The 20,497-nt window shown below is 37.5% G+C and overlaps 1 protein-coding gene across 4 annotated transcripts in view; it reads left to right on the forward strand.

Annotated features, from left to right (window-relative positions):
* Positions 1-20,497, forward strand: part of LDAH (lipid droplet associated hydrolase) — a 99,366-nt gene that overhangs the window by 34,726 nt on the left and 44,143 nt on the right. For 3 of the 4 annotated variants that reach the window (XM_073216019.1, XM_017666942.3, XM_073216014.1), the window contains one exon: positions 3,003-3,172. In XM_073216019.1, coding sequence (XP_073072120.1) covers positions 3,003-3,172 — 170 coding nt within the window. Of the gene's footprint in view, positions 1-3,002; positions 3,173-3,907; positions 4,003-20,497 lie in introns of all 4 variants that reach the window. The other variant, XR_012122577.1, reaches the window with a different exon arrangement.

Raw genomic sequence — 20,497 nt, forward strand, 5'->3', positions numbered from 1 at the left:
GTGACCCTCATCTGCAGTCTTGTTAGTTCTGTGGTCATAGATCACTTGTCCAATACTGCTTGTGTGACAATATATAGTAAAACGTATGCATTTTTATTCAATATATACCTGGATATACATAGACATACATGTTAGATGTATGTTATATAAGTGCAGGTGGTAAATATATATCACTAAATGTAGAGTGTTATGATTGTTTTCAAATATGTCAAGTTACACATTTATAATAATGTGCATGTAGTAAAGAATATTTTCTAGTTCATCTTAGGTTACTTGGAGAAGGGTACAATACTTTTTATGAATCCAGAGGAGCATTACCTTTCATTTGTGATCAGTGAAACCCTTTCTCTTCTCAAAGAAATGCTTCAATCATATTACTTCAGTGTTTTGTGATTGCATTTTTATTTACTTCTGTTTTACTAGGGGCCTGTTGATCACTGTTTTCTGTCAGGGTAGTTAGTTTAGTTCATGTGAAATGGAAGGAGATTATAGTTGTCATACTTACCTGTGTTGTGAAGCTATAAAGGATGAATAATATTTCAATTCAAAATTGACAGAATTTTACTAACTGGATTAATCAATTTGACCAACCAGATGAAAAGGAAATGTCAACTGCTAATACTACTGAATTTCTCTATGAACTACTTAGGACAGATTATATATCTTTTGAAATAAACCTTTTGAATCAATAAAGTAGCTATAAAGTGAATTTCAAAGAAATGGGTCTAAGAAATAGCGTCAGATACTGAAAAGGAAATTATCAATATCATATTTGGGACCACATAATGACAAAGATATAGCATATTGGAATAACATCTATCAATTCAAGCAATTCTCAGTTTGGAAACAAGATTGTGTTCTAAATGTATTTAGTTGATTATAATTTGGAGTACATTTTCCCTATAGAAAGAGTGGTATAAATCATTTCCCTATTATTATTATTCTGATTTTGATATAATTCAGTGTAATTTTTTTACTGAATTTTATGGAGAATAAGTTAAAGATTCCTAGCATTTTTTCAGAGTACATTAAAATAATAATAGGCATGAAAATACATAGTTATGTATGTAGATAGACTTTTAACCTTTACTTTTTGCTTGTAAAATAATGTCCGGGTAGCATATTTTCAATTTCTATCATAGATTATTAACAGAAAGTACTTTCCCCATTCATCTCATTACTTCAGCAAACACTAACAAGTATTATTTTTCTCTTTGAAATCTGAGCAGTTCCCAGAGGTAAAGCCAGATTTACCTCTTAAATATTCATTTGAATTATAATATTCATTAAAGTTCATCTGAAATTTACTCTTTTAGGACCTTATTTCTGATGTCAGTGAAGTTTTAAAGTGTTCATTGCATTTGTATCAATTTCTTTTCTTTGTTCTAACCATGTAGATGTTCTTGGTGTATTTGTGGCAGGACTTAAATGACAGAAATTGAGATAATAACAATCACAACTTTTCATATCTCAGTTTACGTCAGACACTTTGTGCTAAGCGCTTTAAAGTGTTGTGCAAAAAAATTCCTAAGGGGCTAGAATTATTATGTCTGTTACATATGAGGAGACCAAAGCCAAGTTAAAGGATTTGCCAACTCATGCAGTCAGCAAGGTGCTCATCTGGGATTTAGGTCCAGATTATCTTGTCTCCAATGCCCGTGATCTTTATACTACACCACACTGTCCCAATGAAGCGAGGATTTCAACATTTTCAAGTGCTGTGTATTTCAAAAAATTGAATAAAGAACTTGGGTTGAAAATATAAGTGTTTGTTTTTTAGTATCAGAGAACAACATAATCACTTGTGGGTAGAGTTATCAGAGAAGGTAAGAGTGGAAAAGTATAAGCTACTCAAACTTAAATATAATATTAAATAAAAATTAGGATTCAGAGCCATCAGAAGCCCAGCCAAAGTCACATTTCCAGATTCCCTCTCTTCCCAATTCTGTTTTATGCTGAACTTCCTTCTTAAATAGGGAATAAATTCTAGGTTGACCTGGGAAGGAAAATTAGGTGAGAACACATCTTTCCTGGGAAATCAGTGGTACCACAGAAATAGGGAACTAAGCCTCACTGATTCAGTAAAAAGTACTTCAATAACTCTATGCCAGGCATTGGTGAACAGAAGTAAGCAAAACATGAACTGCAAAGTAAGAGTGAATGAGGAGTAGTGTGGTGAGACGAACATGGGATGTTGTGGGAACAGAAAGGAAGGCCGCTTTTACTCGTTACCTACCAAGTCATGGGAAGGCTTCTCAGAGATCACACTTGCTGAGACTTTGAAGGATGAAGAGGAGCCAGCCAGACTGACAGGGAAAGCTGAGCCCTTAAAGAAGTGAAAGCAGCACGTCCAGTTAAAAAGCAAGAGCGGTAGTTCATATGGATTTTGGGTACTTTTTAAATGAGCCACATTGTACCTCATTATAATTTGCATCTGTATCTTGCAGGAGTCATAAAGGCAAGAAATTCAGTATTCCCATGATTCAAATTTTAGAAAGCAATTGACTACTTTGTGACATTTTGAATTTTACATCCTGTTACTGCATTTGTATATATGTGTGTGTATGTATATTCCTATTCATGGGAATATATACAGATATTCATAGGAAAATATCTATTCACATTTTCTCTATTTACAGAATATTAGAGTTGGCAGGATCCTCAGAGGTTGTCTAGTCAGTTCATATTTTCAGTCAACAGTAATACCTGAATTTAAATCTTGCCTCTCCCACTTAATAGGTTTGGGACTGTCAGTCTATCACCTAATGTCTGTGAACTTAGCGATTTTCATCTATAAAATGAAGATACTTCCTGTCTGGGTTGTTGTGAGGATTGGTTGGTATAACTTAAATAAAAGTAGATAGTACGTTGCAGGCTTTAAATGGTAACTACTACTATTGTTACTGTTTCAAAAAATAATGTTATTTTTTAAGATGTGTTTCCCAGTGAATTTGTTACTTTCACCTACTGAATGAAAAACATGCTCATATTTTTGCTTTTAGATCCAAATGCTCAAGAAATTAAGGACATCTATGGACTCCAGGGTCAAGTAGAACACAAACTAGCTTTCCTGAGAACTCATGTGCCAAAGAAAATGAAACTTGTGGTCATTGGCCATTCAATAGGCGGCTACATTTCCCTTCAGATTCTGAAGCGTGCCCCTGAGCTCTCAGTAAGTACGCCTCCGGAGTGCTTGTGGGTGCTTGTAGGGACTTGCACAGATCCTCCTCAGCCTTCCTTGCCTTTTTTGTCTCTTGTTTAATTGGTAAGTAGAAGAGAGAGAGGTACTCGGTAGCTGCCTTTACCCTTATCTCCATATTACTGTGTGCCTCTGAATGTGTGTTCATGCAGTTTCTGTAATATTTCAAAAAATAATACTGAAGGAGGCAGGAATTTCCAAATGAATGCCTTTTAATCCAGGGTTTTCTGGCAATTTTAAATTATATCTAATTTGTCTTTATGAAGGAATATTTAAGAGTACTCCTCAGCTAAGACCTAGACAAGAATCTATTGGGAGAGTGTTTTGCAAATGCTCATACCTCCTTTCAAAAGGAAGAAAATTTTACCGTCGTCATCATCGATAGGCAGTCATCCTTATGGAACACTGAATATTTAGTCATGAGTGTGCATGTTTACCAGTTCTGTAGCTTGGCAGCCTTTTTTGAGACACTCCTTCATTCATTCCCTCATACCTAGTGGGTGCCACTGTGCGCCAGATACTAAGTGAGACGTTGGAGACACTGAGACCTACCTAATGTGCCCAGGAAAGCCAGTGCACTACAGGAGACTTCAGAACAAAACAAAACCTTGTCCTTTCACTAACATATACCATTGAAATGACCCATTGAATGGATGCAGTTCACAACACAAATTATTTCTTCATCCAACAGTTCTTGTCATGTGTCAGGCCCTGTGCTGTATTTTGAAGACATCCCAGTGAATATGACAGTATTTGACATACTAGAGTCTGACGTCTAATGGAGGAGACAAACTACCCAGTAGGTGTGTAACTACTGTCCTGTGTAAGTACAGGGTGTGTGGGACTATGAAGGAATGCTCTTCAACCTGGTCGCCTGAATACATGATAGGAAGTGATTCTTTCATGAAACCTCTCTATTCTAGGATTTTGAGTTTTCTTATTTCATGTGATAAAATATCTCCAGTGGAGTCTCGGAGCTCACTAGGAATTTGCTCCTCTTCCTACCATCTTGACACACTTACTTTTTACTCACCATTACCCTTAGGAAAAATACAATTGTGTCCTCCCTGGTTGTGGTTTTTAATACCGAATGGAGGTTGTTAATTTTCTCTTATTGGGTATAAAAAATGTATTTTTTCATTTCTAAGTGTGAATTCAAATTCAAAATTGAACTCCATTTACTTATGCCTTTTTTCCCCCTAGATAAAGCATCTTAATCAGAAATTAGACTTTGTTTTTACCACTTTGCATGGCTTCTAATCTCTTCTGTGCTTTCTAAATCTCCTCTGTGCCATGTCACCAGGCACCGTTTTTACAGGGCACCTCATGAGCCCTGCCGCGCCGTGGTTGCACAGTTGCTGCGGCAAGCCCCAGCTCCAGAGCCAAGGCACCGAGGTTCAGACACTTGCTGTCATGCACATGTGGCCACAGACAGGTCACTAAGCCTCTCTGTACCTCTGGTTTGCCTCATCTGTAAAATGGGGATAATAACATGTTCTTCAAAGGATTTTTGTGAGGAATTATATAAAGACTTAAGAATGGTGTCTAGAATTTAAAATTTCCCTATAGGTATTAGGTATTATTATGATTATGGAAGTGACAGTGGAATCACTGGCTCAATCATTATGTTAACTACTGCATTAGTTACCTACAGCTGTGTAACAAAGTGCTCCAAAGCTTGACGGTGTAAAACAATACCCATTCATTTCCTCACAGTTTCTGTGGGCCTAGGATCTAGCTAGATATTGGGACTCTGCATCCCAAGCCTTCAGGCCCCAAGGCTTGCACCAGTGGGAGCCTCAGACTGGGAAATATCACAGCTCCACTGGGCCTCAGGCCTCTGAACTTGGACTGAGTTAACCACCAACTTTCCTCATTCGCAGCTTGCAGGTGGCATTTGTGGGACTTCTTGGCCTCCATAATCACATGAGCTAATTCCTGTAATAAATCTCATATAGATATATAGATTGTATCTACATATATCTGTATATATTCTATTGATTCTGTTTCTCTGGAGAACCCTGATGAATACACTATTCTATAAACATAGGGAAGAAAAGATGCATTTCTGAGTCCTTCACAGTTTATTAATTTAATCACAAATCTGTCATTTTGGTTTTTGTTTATTTGTTCCACATCCATCCTTTATGTAATAGATTGTTTCACTTGCACATATTTGCAACACGTTTGTTTTGAACTCATCTCTCTTGGCTTGCTGTCACAATATCTATTGGGAAAGAAGGACAATGCCTCTTAAAGTTAATGTACTTCTTAGAGTTTTGTCAGCTTTATAACTTTCTAATTAATATTCTACTTTCCAGTGTTCTTGCCCTTACAAGAATAGTTGTGGAAGGGAAAAGGAGGATGAAACATGAGCTTAACTTAGTCAGTTTGTGGAGACATAACTCATACTGTGATTATAGAATTTTCAAAAAGACATGTGAAACTGTGTTTTCCTGAAAGTGTGTATTCTAAAAAATAATGCATGCAATAAATTGTCCATAAATATTACCCGGGAGGAAGGTAAACATCTGTATGATTTTTCTTTTTTATTATTCAAAAGCTTTTTCTGGTTTCAATTAACTACATTGTTGAAGTCCCCTCAGCCCTCTTTAAACACCTGGCCCAGTTAATATTGGTGGTATGATCCTTGCTGAAGTGTTGAAATTTCAGTGTCTCTGGGCTACTCTAAGACGGCAGAGTGCCTGCATGCCTGAAGTTAGCATGACACGCTCCATTTAAGATGCATTTGACAATCAAATAAGTTTGTGTAAGCCAGAGTGTTGCAATCCCTAATCATTTTGCCAAAAATAAGTTAGCTGTTATGTTTTATAACATATGAAGTGTGATAATAAGAAACTTGTGTTTCCATCTTTTCTGTTATTTTTACTGGAATATTTGACTCCCATAAGATTTTGAGGACATATGTATGGTTTAGTAGCTGGTTTATTTGGTTTTATTTTGTTTCAGTTCTTTGCAATGTTTTTGTAACTAATTATAGAAAACTTCAGTTTTAAAATCATTTTAAGAGACTCATATATTTTAAACATATTGTCTGACCTATATTTTAATACAAAAAAAATCATTCTTTTTAAAAATCTGGTATTAAATCTTTTTTGTTTCTTTAAGCAAATTTGGTATGTAGAATTACAGAATTTCTAAATATATTTTGACAATAATGTCCAGAATAAAGGCTTTGAAAAGAAGCCTGAAAAGATAGGTAGTTGGAAAACTATAAATAGTAGCTGCCGTGACTTAAAATAATAAACGTAACTTAAGACTCATAGGATCTTAGAACTGAAGTGGGCTTTAGAGACAGTCTCGTCCCATCTTTCATCTTATGGGTGGAAACTGAGAGAAAAGCGTCCTGCCAGGACTCAGCCGCAGCTCTGTCTGAATCCAGGGGTGGGGTACAGTTTATATTAGTGTGGGTACACATAGAGTCTGAGGAGGTCTTTGGTGGCTCTTTCAACCTTTGAGTGATAGCAGGGCCTGTAGATGGTACAGAGTGTTCCTGGCGTGTCCACTGCTAGCCTCGTGCCGCTTGTTGGGTTGTAGCACAAAGGACAGGAGACCCCATGGACGCTGCTCCAGCAATCTGATCTGGGAGGAGAGATGACATGGGGCAAAAAAGTAGTCGTCTTATCCCCACTACCTAGAATCTTCTTCCTCTCAACATCAATACTCTGTATGTTAAAAAGGTGCCATCTGATTTTATCAGTAACTTGTTTGTATAAAGTTCAAGGTTGAGAGTTGAAAACCTTTCATTCTTAACTGGGCTCTGTATTTGGTCATAAGGTAAACTTCAAGTAATTTAACTTTTATTTTCCTCTAAGAATTTATATAGCATTTGATGATAACACTTCCTCCCCTTCCAGGGATATCAGATCCTTGAAAAAGTTAATTTTTTATATTATTTGGCCTTCCTTGGGGAAAAGGCACAATAACATAGAGCTGTCTGGTTGGCAAAAATATCTCCTCTGTCAATGAAATTTCCAGATGACTGACACTCATTCCTGTAAGCACTAGAATATTTTATCCAGCTGGATAAAAAATTGTCTAAAATATATTATTTACTTTCCTGCCTTTTCAGCAGTTTATATTGATGATGATGTAATTAGTGATTTAAGAACTCATTTTGATAGTGTAAGACTACAGTAAAATACCATCAAAAGGATTTTGCCTGTGTCCTGAAATTTCTTAGATGATAGTGCTTTTTTAAAAAAAGAGTTTTCTTGTCTGTTAATTTCATAGTTTCTCTATCTCCTCCCTCAGTGTTAGGTGCCACTTCTCTTCCGTATTTATAACTTGTTACTACTAATTTGCTGCAGGTAGAGAAAACAGATAACCATGTTAGAATTTTGTCTCAAGTAAGAATGAACAGATCTTAAATGAAGATACAGGAGTAAAATTGATGAAATTGAGTTTTTTAATTGCTCAGAGCCTTTTTTTTTCTTTTGTTTCTTTTGAGATCCCCAGTAGCATTTTAGATACTCAAAATTTGAGAGACTCAAAGCACACCACAAGTATAGCTGAGAAACTTCAAGAACTTCACTGAAAGAGACTAGCATATTAGATCATGGATGTGTTGATTCAGGAGTACATCTCATCTATGTTAGGGGAAAAAATAAATATTCTGTGAACAATGAAATTCTTGAGACTTCGTGGTATACTTACATGATTCTGATGAACCCTCATGTCTGCAGTCAAAGTTAGACATGGCATGTGAGAAACATTCACATAACACCGCTGAGTGGTGGTCACTAGTTGGGATAATTTGGAGGAAGTGGCAAGAAGAGAGGTAAGTCGTTTGTCAGAGTCCTGTCTCTAGATTAAGCATTGAGAAGTGGAAGGCAAAATGAGGAAGTACTGTAAGGCTCTGAATGTTTTGAAGAGAGAGGTGGCTTCTAACTGGGAAGATCAAAAGATGCTTAATGGAATAACTGGTATTTGAACAGAGAAAGGGTAAATAAGCGCTTAGAACTATTTAGAAGTAGAGAATTTTTATGATTTGGTAATAGGGGGTTGCTGTGCATTCTAAGCAGTGGGAACGGAGCCCAGTGGAAAGACAGAAATGTGTTTTTATCACTGAGCACAAGCAGAGAGCAGCAAGTGGTCTGCTGTGGATGCAGCGCAGTGTATGAAGGGAGCAGTGGGCTAGGAGAACCTCGGTTCCCAGGAGTGGAGGAACCTAAGCATGGACAAAGGAGTCTGGACAGCAAGGAGCCACCAAAGGACCTGTGATGATAGTAGGCCTGCATCAGGTAAATTAATCTCTCAGTGAAAAGGAGAATGGAATCGAGCACATAGAATAAAAAGCAAACAACCACGTGATAGGCAGATTGACCAGATCAGAAGAGAGAGAATGAAGGTAGTATATGGGATTTGCCAACGGAAATTGTTAAGAAGGAAAAGAAGCAGGTCACAGATATATATTAGGGAAATGACTTCGTTTGATGGAAAGGAGGATGAGGAAGAGAAAGAGCATAATAATTTCCCACACTACTGGCTGCAATCCATTAACAGATCCTGAAATCACTTCAGTGGTTTGCAGCCAGTGGCTCAGTCAAGATAGTAGACTGTGCTATAGGAACAATGTGTTGGTAGCTTTTAACAACAAAGATTTGTTTATTGCTCATGACATAAGTCTTCTGACGGTAGGCTGCCCCCATGCAGTTCTCTTCATGCAGCCTTACTCCAGAATCCAGACTGATGGAGTAGCTTCTGTCTGGAATAATCCAGTCTCTGCTATGACAGAGGATAGAAGGGAAGTAGTGAACGGCACTCTGCATTTTCAAACTTCTCTCTGGAAGTGACATTTGTCACTTCTCATACTGTGTTGTACAGAGAGCAGCTTACGTGACCAAATCTGCCATCAATGAGGCTGTGAAGTAAAATCCCCTTCAGAGAAGGGAACCATATGCTTGTGAACAATAAAACAGCATTTGTAAAAATATATGCAATAAAAAGTAAAAAAAAAAAAAAACAAGATATTAGAGTGTATTGTATTATAATAAAGGTATGTATTGTGAAACCTTTGTTTCACTTTATATGGTTGTGTGTTGATTCTTAGATTACAATATAGAATGTATTTCTTACTGTGGGGTCAAGGTAAAAAATTAAAGCCATTAACCTAGACTAGAGCATACCACAGATGCTAAGAGGAGAGAGAGGACAGTGTCAAGAAAGATGTAGATATGTTGTGGATTAAAGATGACAGATTCTTTGCCTTTCCTCTCTCAAGAGGTGAAGTCACTTTCCCTCCCCCTTTGACTTTGGACTGGGCATGTGACTTGGGATACAGTAGATGTTCTGATACTTCCAAGCCTGAGCCTTAAGGGGACTGAGAGCCTCTATTTCCTCCCTCTTGGAAGCCAGCTGCCATATAAGAAGCCCACCTGCCTGGGACCACCATGTTGCAAGAAAGCCCAAGCTGGCTTCATAGGAGTCATGAGACACCAGATGTGAGTGGAACCTTCTTGGACCTTCCAGTCTATCCCATCTTCTACTGAATGCAGCCAAGGGAATGACCCCAGCCAATGCCATAGGCAGTAGAAGTCTAGCTGTGCCATGTTTATGGAAGCAGAAAGAGTAATCATTGTGGTTTTAAACCCAAAGTTTGGGGGATAGTATGTTAGTAGCGGTTGATAACTGAAGGTAACAGGATTGAGTTCACAAAGGTTGGAAAGAAGGAGAACTTAAGGCTTCGAAGGTAGTAGTAATTGGAAGGTTGTTAATGATCTTGAGAACATTTTTAGTGAAATAGTGGGAGAAGGAGGTTGCAGGAAGTTAGGTGATAGATAGTGATCCAGGAATTGGTCAGGAGAAGGGGAAAAGACAAGATGATAACTTAAGGAAAAAGCTGGTCAAAAGAACATTTTTCTCCTGTAAGTGAGAGATGTAACCTGCTGAGGGGAGTAGTCCATGCAGAGAGAGATGTTGAAAATGAACGAGAAACAGGAACATTTGTTCGAGGAGGTTTCCTTCTGTTTGTCTTACAGCCTCTAGTCGCTTGAAAATGAGGCAGGATGCCTTTTTCTGAATCTTTCACTGCATCCTTGCCAAAGTGTTTTTGTGATTTCACTTGGCTCTTCATTTGAGTCTAGAAGCCTGACAGTTTTTAAAATTAATGTACTGTCATTACTAACAACTAAATGTACCCAACATTCATTTGAAATTTAGAGAACATGTTCAAATGTAACAAGGTCATTTAATGACCTAATTTTTCCCATCTTACAGATAAGGAGACTGAAGTTCCAAGGAGTTGTGTATCTAAGCCGTGTTATTTAGCTAGTAAGTGGCAGAATTAGGACACTATGCTATTTCCCATTATCTGTTTCAAAGCAGTTAGTTAAGTAATTAGAAAGGTCATGATTATAGGTGGTTAGAGTAAATTACTTTGACAAATCACCAAAACCTATTTGACCTAAATGTGAGATTTCTGCTGTTGTTTCTTTAGTACTTGAGTTCTTCAAATACACATGAGGGTTTTAGTGGGAAGCAGGTAAATGCTTTAGGGGGAAGTTCACAGAGAATTGGGAGAAACAAACTGAGAAAATAAAGGGAGTTGGTGTGGAGGGTTGGGCCATGGACAGAAATTGAACTCAGAAGAAGGCAGTGACTCAGAATCCTAGGACTGAGCTGGGGGCAGAAGGTGAGACCAGTGTGAAGGGACCTGGAGGATTCTACAAACACCGTGCATAGTAGTTCCACAGTTGTGTCCACATGAGCCCTTAGTAAGCACTGGTATGTGAAATCCACAGGGGTCAGGCAGTCAGCCACTAACTATGGTTTGTGAAAGACTCCATTTCAGAAAACAATATCCTCTACTGTGAGTAGAGTTTGTATTATGATGAAATGCTGCTTTTCCAATCACTTATGCATTTATTTAAATGTATATATTTATCTGTTTATGTCTGTGTACTCGCACTATCTTTTCTGAATAACCTAGGAGGCTACCTTGCTGAAAATTAAACACATGGAAAGTTTCAACTTTTCAACTTCAGCCATTTTTTAGTCATCTGCATATTTTAAAAAATCCCGAAATTGCTTTCAAAGTGGAAAAATTGTGTGGGCTTTTTTCATCTTTTCATAACTCAAAAACTATTTAATATATTTTTCTCAAACTTTGCAAAAAAAAAATCACCTTTGGGCTGAAACCAAGCATGGAAAATTTCACCACAAAGGGCTAATTTTTTGGAAGGCTGCAAGAAAGTGAAAACAGGGGTTTATAATAGAGCATTCTTCATGCATGTTAATACTTAGTACTTTATCTAATGCATTTCATCTGAGAATTTCTGAGCACTTTTCAGGTTTAAATACTGAACCATTTTAATATTTGTGTATCCATGATACTTTCAGATACGGAAAAATTTCCCACATCCTCTCTGCAGTGCAGTATACTGGAAGTTAGTGAGGTGTGTTAAAGGGACAGGTAGGACAAATGAAGTGAAGTAACTACTAGCCAGGGAAAACCTTACACTTACCTGCCGAAACGCGTTTTGTCACTATCTCTTCCTGGCCTGCAAGTAGTTGTGAGAGACTATAGTAGATGACATGAGGCACTCATTCAGATAACTAAGCTGATAATTCTCAAAGCATCAGATCCCCTGGGATCTTGTTAGAAATGCAGATTATTAGGCCCCACCCAGACCTGCTGAATCTAGCGGTTCAGGGCTGGGACCCAACAATCAGTGTTTCTGATGCATACTTAGGTGTGTGAACCACCAACCTAAGTTTTCCAAAAGTTTGAAATGTAAACTTTTGGAGAATTGTTTAGACAATTATCTGCCCTTGGATATGTCAGCTCTGTTCTTGTATCACCCCTTGGAAGCAGAAGGAATGCTAATCAAGTTCCCTAAGGGAAGAGAACTTGTTTTCTGTATTTCATGTATTCTAGCTCTTTCCACCTATGACCTTATCCTCAAGCACAGCGACCCCCATGAATAAAGGTGCTGACAAGGAAATAGCACTAGGTGTTTTTCCTCATTTCCTTGAGTTATCAGGGCCAAACCTGGGATGGTACCAAATATTTCATTCTTATTTCTTTGAAGTTTCAAGTGGCAGGGTAGCAGAAGTCTGTCAGTAGAAGCTGATTTAAGCCCTGCTCTTTTATGTGCAAATTTTCAATCTTTACGTTTTGCAGTGGCCCTTTGCGGGAGTGCAAGGGCACTTTTAGGCACTGAAGTAGTTGCCTAGGTAGCCTTGTAACAAATTGTGAGAATATTCTCCTGATGTAAGTTACTACTCTGTTGTACGTAGGCCTTTAACTAATCTCTGGGGCCCCAGCTTGTTAAGGATGGGAAATAGGCACAGCCTTTGAGGGGTGGTTGAGCAGTTTAAAGGGATTTTATTTTCATTTGCAGCCCATCTCTGTGAAGCGTGAATATAGCTGTCTAAGCCAATATAGATGGGAAGGAAAAAAGAGATGCCTTCTTTTTTAGTTGATCATTTAAAATTTTTACTGTGAAAAATTCCAAACAGGAAAATAAAAATAACTGTATAATGAATCTCCAGATACCATTATCCAGGTTAATATAGCTATTAATATTTCAACTTTACCTCATTTTTTTTTCCTTAAATACTTTCAGGTAAATTATAGCCCTCATGATATTTCATCCTTAAATACTTAATTGTGCATCTTTTAAAAAGGGCCTTTTCTTATATTATCCACATAATAAAATTAACGGTCATCCTTTGGTACATCTGATAAAGTCCATATTCTGATTTTCTTTGTCTCCACTATGCCTTTTTACAGTTACTTTGCAAGATCTTTCTTTAAATTAAAGATTTGTCTTTCCAATTACAGAAGTTAATCTATTTGCAAATTTTTGGAAGGAGGAAAAAAAGTAAAAGAGTAAATGTGCCTGTGAAGATTGGTGTAGGTCCAGAGAGACTTAATGTACCACATACGAAATGCACCGCAAGTTACTTTTATAACTCAACAAGGAGCTTCTTAAAACAGAATGTGAACTTGTTTACAGAAAGATATGGATAAATCTAATAATTTGTTATAGAGAAACTTAGCACAAGAGTTATGACTTTATATAGATCATTTTAGAACTACTTAGCTTGCTGCTTGAGTTTCCATGATTAGACCAGAGAGGATAATGTAGTACCTCTACCTCTCAATTTTGTTTTTATTTACTAAGAAAAAAAAAGAAAAATTCTGCTGTTTTTGCATTATTTCTGAGGATATAAAAATTTAAGACACCCAATTCTCTTGTAGATATTTAGAGTATTTTAAGATTAAATTTTAACTGGTTTTATTATGATATTATTATATTACATGACTATAGCTTATGGATGTAATTTAATCCTCTCAACAACTCTTTGAGGGGGTTTTACATTAGGAACCTCAGAATAGGACAAAAGTAACTTGCTCAGGGTTAGACAGATAGTAAGTGCCTGTGCTAGGATTTGAACCCATGTGTGTTTGACACCAAAGTCCAAGTTCTTAGCTACTAGACTAAAAAGGGTAACTTCATATTACAAAGGATTTGTAGAAAGCAGTAAAAGCATAGCAACCCCTCAGATAAAGGTACAAAGGACATGAACAGGAATTTACCAAAGAAGAGCTAGCTAATTAAAAATCTATCAAAAATGTGTACCTAGCACAATGTATGACACAGTGCTTTATAAATTAATATATGGCAATGCTTAGACATGCCTGTTTATAGAGTATAGTAGTACTTACTAATGTTTGATGAACATAGCTCAACAGTTACCAAAATGAGTCACTACTATTGTAGATGTAAAAGTTCAGTGTTGTGTGTATGTATACTTCTGTATAGAGTTTTAGAAAGTCTGAACAGGTAAATATCAGGTGGCTGATAGTGGTGATCTCTGGAGGCTAGGGGTAAGGGTGTACTGCAGGTGGAGACTGTTGTTTCGTCTTAAGAGATAACAGTGATTGTGTGAATTAAAAATAATTCCTATTAAAAAATGGTTATACCCTATGAACCTACAGATTCCTTTCTTTGGAATCTATAGTCAGAAATAATCTCAAGACAGAACACTCATGTACAAAAATATTATTCGCTGTAGCAACAAACTGGAAACACCATGATGTGCAGGAGGGGTTAAGTAGAGTATGGAATGTGCAGCTATTAAAATTATATTTTCAAAAGACTTTGTAATACATAAAAGCTTATTACAGACTATTAAGAAGAATGTTAAAATTTATAGAGCATCTACAACTAAATCAGAAGAAGACATACATTTAAAAAGCTTGGAAATAAAATAACCTAAATGAATATAGTGTTGTGTTTGAGCGGTGAATTTTGGGATGATATTTTTTCTATTTATTTTTTGTTTTTAAATTTTCTTTTAATGGTACGTATTTCTTCACTATAATAACCACTTAATGATTGTGCATTTTCTTTTTTTACAAAGCAATTTGTATGACTTCATAACAAAAAGTTGGTTCAGGAGGCATAAAAAGTATTGGGTAATTTGTTACAGAGCAATAGTTAATAAATACCTGGGGAAAGTGGAAAGGTAGTGTCAGCCTCGTGGTTTCCATGCAGGAAGACGCCTGCCTAGCCCAGTAGCGATGGGAAGTCCGTAGCCACCTCTTTGGCAGTAGCAGCTTTCCTAGCCTCTGACCCTACATTACCTGCCTAATTACCTTACTTTAAAATTAACAAGACTTTTGGCCTTCACTGTGATTTTTTTTTATTAACCCTGCCTCCCCCTGTCCCTCAAAATAATTTGGGTTGCTGATAGGTATACCTTTGGATGGCCAGCTTCATGACTGTTACTTGAGTGTGAAAAAAAATTGCAGCTTGGAACAGAAGCACAGAACCCAAGAATGGACTAATAGTTACCAAAGGGAAAGGGACTGGGGAGGACGGGTGGGAAGGGAGAGATAAGGGCGGGAAGAAAAGAAAGGGGGCATTACGATTAGCATGTATAGTGTTGGGGGGGCACGGGGAGGGCTGTGCAACACAGAGAAGACAAGTAGTGATTCTACAGCATCTTACTATGTTGAAGGACAGTGACTGTGAACTTGGTGACAAGTAGTGATTTTACAGCATCTTACTATGTTGAAGGACAGTGACTGTGAACTTGGTGACAAGTAGTGATTTTACAGCATCTTACTATTTTGATGGACAGTGACTGTGAACGGGGATGTGAGGGGGACTTGGTGAAGGGGGGAGCCTAGTAAACATGTCCTTCATGTAATTGTAGATTAATGATACCAAAAAAAAAAAAAGATACAGTAATGATTTAAATGAAAAAAAAATTGCAGCCTGGGATTAGCATCATCATTCATCCTGCTGCTGGAGTGAAGCAGACCTTCTTCAAGAAGGTACAGCCGTATTCAAATCTCATCCGACCATGAGGTTCTCGGGGCTAGCACTTCAGAGGCTCTGGGTTACGCACGAGTGACCCGTTCTAAGGCAGAGGTGTTGTCTGTGTGAATACCCTTGCAACTGGGTGGATACAAGTCTGCGAAATATAGCTTGTACCTTGCTGCATTTAGACATCGTTATGCCAATGAACTGGATGTTCATAGGAGAGCAAATTCTTAGAGCATCAGTGGATGGAGCATAGCAGTCAGAGAAGAGGTAATACAGAAGAGAGTAGAAACAGATAAAATTCTGTGAAAAAAATTTTTTGTGGCTGTTGTTTATTCCAGCCAGATGAAGATTCCTCACAAGTCTATCAGTAGTTGGCAGATATGAGAATTATGAATGTGATCTTTAAGGAAGGAAAAGTCTAATATGGTTACTTAGTGTGCATGAGGCTTTTTTTCTCCTTTCTTGCTCATAATGGAAAATTTGTGAATATACCATAAAGGCCACAAAAAATGCCCTGACATGGAAAAAAGCCCAGCAGGCACTAAAGGAAAGATGCTATGGGAGAATGAAATGTGGCTTGCTTTGTGCTCTTGCGTTCCAAGCCAGGTCAGACTGATTGTATTTGGTTGGGAAGAAGACACATTATCAGGTATCAGGGAGATATATTGATGAATGGATAAAGACTGAAGCCAGCATCATTTCTGACAACCTGTCCCCAGGAAGCCAGACAGTAAATCACTTCCTAGGAAAAGACACACAGAAACCAGAAGGCGCACACATGAATAAAGTTTGCAGACAGTCCAGAAACTCCATTTCAACAAGTAAGTTTATCTCCTCACCAATGTAGTTATGGAAGCTTCTGTAGTAAACCAAATTCGATGTTAGAGATTCTGCCTTTTCCTCTTGCATGAACTACTCCCCTCAGGAAAGTGCTGAGTAGCTCCTTGTTGCCCACTGCAGAGAAGCAAGACTCTGAGGGCATCAGGAATATTCTGTGCCTGTTGATTGGCACTGATTCAGAAGTGATTTCATAAAAACGTAGGAATGGATTCTGACTGTCTGGGTGCCAGGGAGTTCTCTTCAAGCTCCTCTGAGGGAGATGGCCTCAACTTACCACCTTTGGTCGTAGTCCCTGTACCTGTCATATACATATCTAATGCTCCCTCATAATTATTATTATTTCTGCTTGTCTACCTCCTTTCTGCTTTTTCTTGTCACCACCTAACACATGCCTTCTCTCTATTTTCTAAAATCATCTCAAATATAAACTACATGAACTCTTTCCTGATTGTTCCCAGTCATTTTTATTATCCCTCCTTTGTAACCTTTTTTTCATAATTCTTACATATCCCACCTTGTATTATAGGCATTACATATTAATTTGACTCTCCCTATTAGAGTTTTTAACTTTTCTTTTTTTTAATTAAGGTATAATTTATACCATAACTGTTTTCTCTCTGTGCTTCAATCTGGGTATTTTCTGACATATATTTCAGTTCACTAATTCTCAGTTCAGTTATATATACACTCCTTTGAAATCATCTGTTGCATTCTCATTTTCAGTTATTAGATTTTTCTGCTTGTAGAATTTCCATTTTATTACTGATATAGTTACCAATTCCTAAAATTCTATATCCTGTCATTTACTTTCTTGATCATATTAATCACATTTTAAAGTCCATGTCTGACTTTATTCTCCTGTACTGTCAATAGTTTTTTTAAAAATATAATTACTTTTATACTTAAAATGTAAAGATTCAAAGATGACATAGTTGAAATAAAAATAAAGATTGTGTCTGATAACTCCAGTATCGAAGTCTTACATAGTTGCATTTCTTTTCTGCTTTTTCCTTAATTTCTGATCATGTTCCTTTGTCCCTCAGCATGTTTGTGTATTTGGCACAGTTCCCCAAAGAAACAGAACCAAAAGTTATATATAGGAGTGTATATATAGGAGATTAACTCTAGGGAATTGGCCAACATAATCATGAAGGCCGACAAGTTCTGAGATCTGTAGTCAGTCCCCCGGAGACCAAGGAGAGCTGATGTTCCAGCTCAAAAGCAGTCAGTGGAAGGAGTTCTGTTTCTCAGCCTTTGTTTTACTCAAGCCTTTGACTGATTGGCTGAAGCCCACTAGCTCTGGGGAGGCCAGTCTGCTCTCCTCAGTCTACCAACTCAGATGTTAAATCTCATCCAAAACATCCTCTCAAGACATACCCAGAATGTTTGACCAAATATCTGATCATCCCATAGTCATGGAAATTAATCATCACAGCTTGATAAGGTTATTGGTTATTTTTTAACTGAATACCTGTCATTATGTATGAAAAATTGTTATGACAAAATGAGGCTCCTATCTTCTTCCATAGAGGATTTACTTTTGTTTGTGTCTAGCAGTTGTAGAAAGGTCTGATTTTTAATGCCATCAGGATTTGGGCTGAATCAGAGCTGTCTTTGTAAGGGCTGGTCTATTTCCAGTCCATCACTACTTCCAGGGGGTAGCCCTTAGTAGTTCCCACTGAGAGCCTAGGGTGCCTTCTCTTTAATGGGCACCAAATGCTTAAATTTTGACCCCTGAGCCACAGAAGATTTCCAGAAACTCTCTTCAGCTTCATGGCCTCTTAGCCACTGCTCATAAATTGGTTAAATAACTAAGAAAAGCTATTTCAGCACACTTCTCTGAGTTTCCTTTTTCTCTACAGTTTTGGCCCACCAAATCTCCTCTGCCCTTTGATGCTTTCTCAGGCACTTAAAATACTTTTTCCAGCTTTTCTGATTGATCTCGTCATGAAGATTGCTTTGCAATAAGCTCATCTGCTATCCCCACTCCCCATCTCCACCATTACTGGCTGTTGCCTAGCTTCAAGTTCTTTGAATTTTGCCATTGAGAAGTGTGCATTTGAGGTTTTGATTCTTTATGTGATCTGTTTTTTTCTCTAGACAGTTTTAGAATCTTTACTTTATCTCCATTATTATATTTTATGATGATATTCCTTGGACTGTTTATTATTTTTGAAAGAAAACTTACATCCTTACATACTGAAAATTTCTCTTGTATTTTGTTCTCCTTTTCTCATACTTTATATATTAAACCTCCAGAAGTGATTCTCTTGATCTGTTTTCTTTTCCATTGTTCATGTCTCCCTCTCTCTCTTTTGTTTTGTTTTTTAATTCTATAGGATGAGCAATATGGGATATTTTCCCAACTTTATCTTGGAACTCATCTAATTAAACTTTTGATTTCAGCCTTCATGCAAATCATTTGAGATAATTTATTTTCTTTCATTCCTGTTTTGTAATGTCCTTTTTATTTCATGGCTCACTTACTGTTTCTTCGAGAAAAGCAGATTTTTTGGAGTTTTGTTTACCCTTGCACTGGCTTTATTCATTCTGAATTCCCTTTTTTCATGTTTAATGTTTATCTGCCTACTATAATTGAAGCTTTCCTCAAATATCTGACATTCCTTTTTTATCTATTCACATTTAAGAATGAGTAACTGAAAGTCCTGGGAGGTTTTATGTGGGAGTGGGCCTTGTCAGCTCTCAGCTTTGCTGCAGGGTAATTGGACAGGTGTCCTCACATTTTGGGGGGATGTCCCCCAATGTCACTATCTGTGTGTTTTTTCCTCTAGACACATTCAGTTTCGCACACACACACAAAAACCAAACTTAAAGGCTCCCGCCTGAGGGCAGCAGCATCTCAGCAAAACAGCACAAGAGGCTGGCATTTGCATGTGAGTGTGTCAGCATTTCGGTGTTTGGGTGTTCACTTAATTCCCATTAACAGGGTGGCCCATTTCCCCTGCCTTTCTCATACCCCCAGTGTGCCCCAGTCTGAAAGCTCTCTCCTTCTATTTCTGTATGGAGGAAACCTCTACTGCCGAGCCAGGGGAGGAAGAGGCTACTGGATGAGGCCAGTCGTGGGGGATGCACTGCTCCTCAGCCAAGCTTTGATTCAGTCAGTCTCTTGTGTGCCATGCCCTGTCACTGAGCACCTGTCACAGACTTAAAGACACCTGTGAACAAAACAGAAATGCTCTGCCTTTCCAGAGGTCATAGTCTGCTAAAGGGAAATGGTAATAAACGTTAAAATATGTGTAAATTTGTATGGTCAGGGGTGATACTACCTTGATAAAGAGTGGAACAAGATAAAGGGGATCGCTACTGTTCACCATGTAACTTATTCACTATGTAAGAATTTGTTCTCCATGTAAGAACTTGTTCGTTATGCTTCAGAAGATTGGAGACTGACGAAAATTAGACTTGGGGTGGATTAATGATTGTGCATTGAGCATTGACTCCCCTATGCAGAATTTTATTGTTGTTAACAACCATTTGATCAATAAATATGAGAGATGCCCTCTCAAAAAAAAAAAAAGTACAGACTTCCAATTGTAAAATAAGTAACCGGGATGTAATGTATAGCATAAGGAATATAGTCAAAATATAGTAACAACTTTGTATGGTGATAGCTGGTAGCTAGAATTATCATGTATATAAATGTTGAATCACTGTGTTCTACACCTGAAACTAATGTAATACTGTGTGTCAACTACCCTTCAATAAAAAAAAAAGGGGGGGGGGCCGATCAGAAGTGCCATGGCTAGGGGATAGAGGGCGGTGGTGGACTATATTTTTTAACATTTCATTTGGAAGTAATTTCAATCTTGTAGAAGAGTGGGAAGAATAAGAATAGTAATAGAACACCACACACACTTTACCCAGATGCACTGTTGCTGAAATTTTTATCTGATCTGCTTTATTTGCGCTCCTCTATTCTTCATCCCCTTCGTCTCTGTCTCTGACTGTATATATACACATATTTGAGAGAGTAAGGAGAGCAAATGTGTGTGTATATATATAAATATTTAATTGCTGACTAAAATTTGAACTGGTAATGGACTGTATGACTCTAGCAGTTTCAGATACCATGGGGCATTTTTAACTGATATGTGTGACCTATCGTATTTGTATGCCATACGCTCTTAAGAGT

This window comes from Manis javanica, chromosome 1 (assembly GCF_040802235.1).
Source record: "Manis javanica isolate MJ-LG chromosome 1, MJ_LKY, whole genome shotgun sequence".
In the NCBI taxonomy this organism is placed as follows: Eukaryota; Metazoa; Chordata; class Mammalia; order Pholidota; family Manidae; genus Manis; species Manis javanica.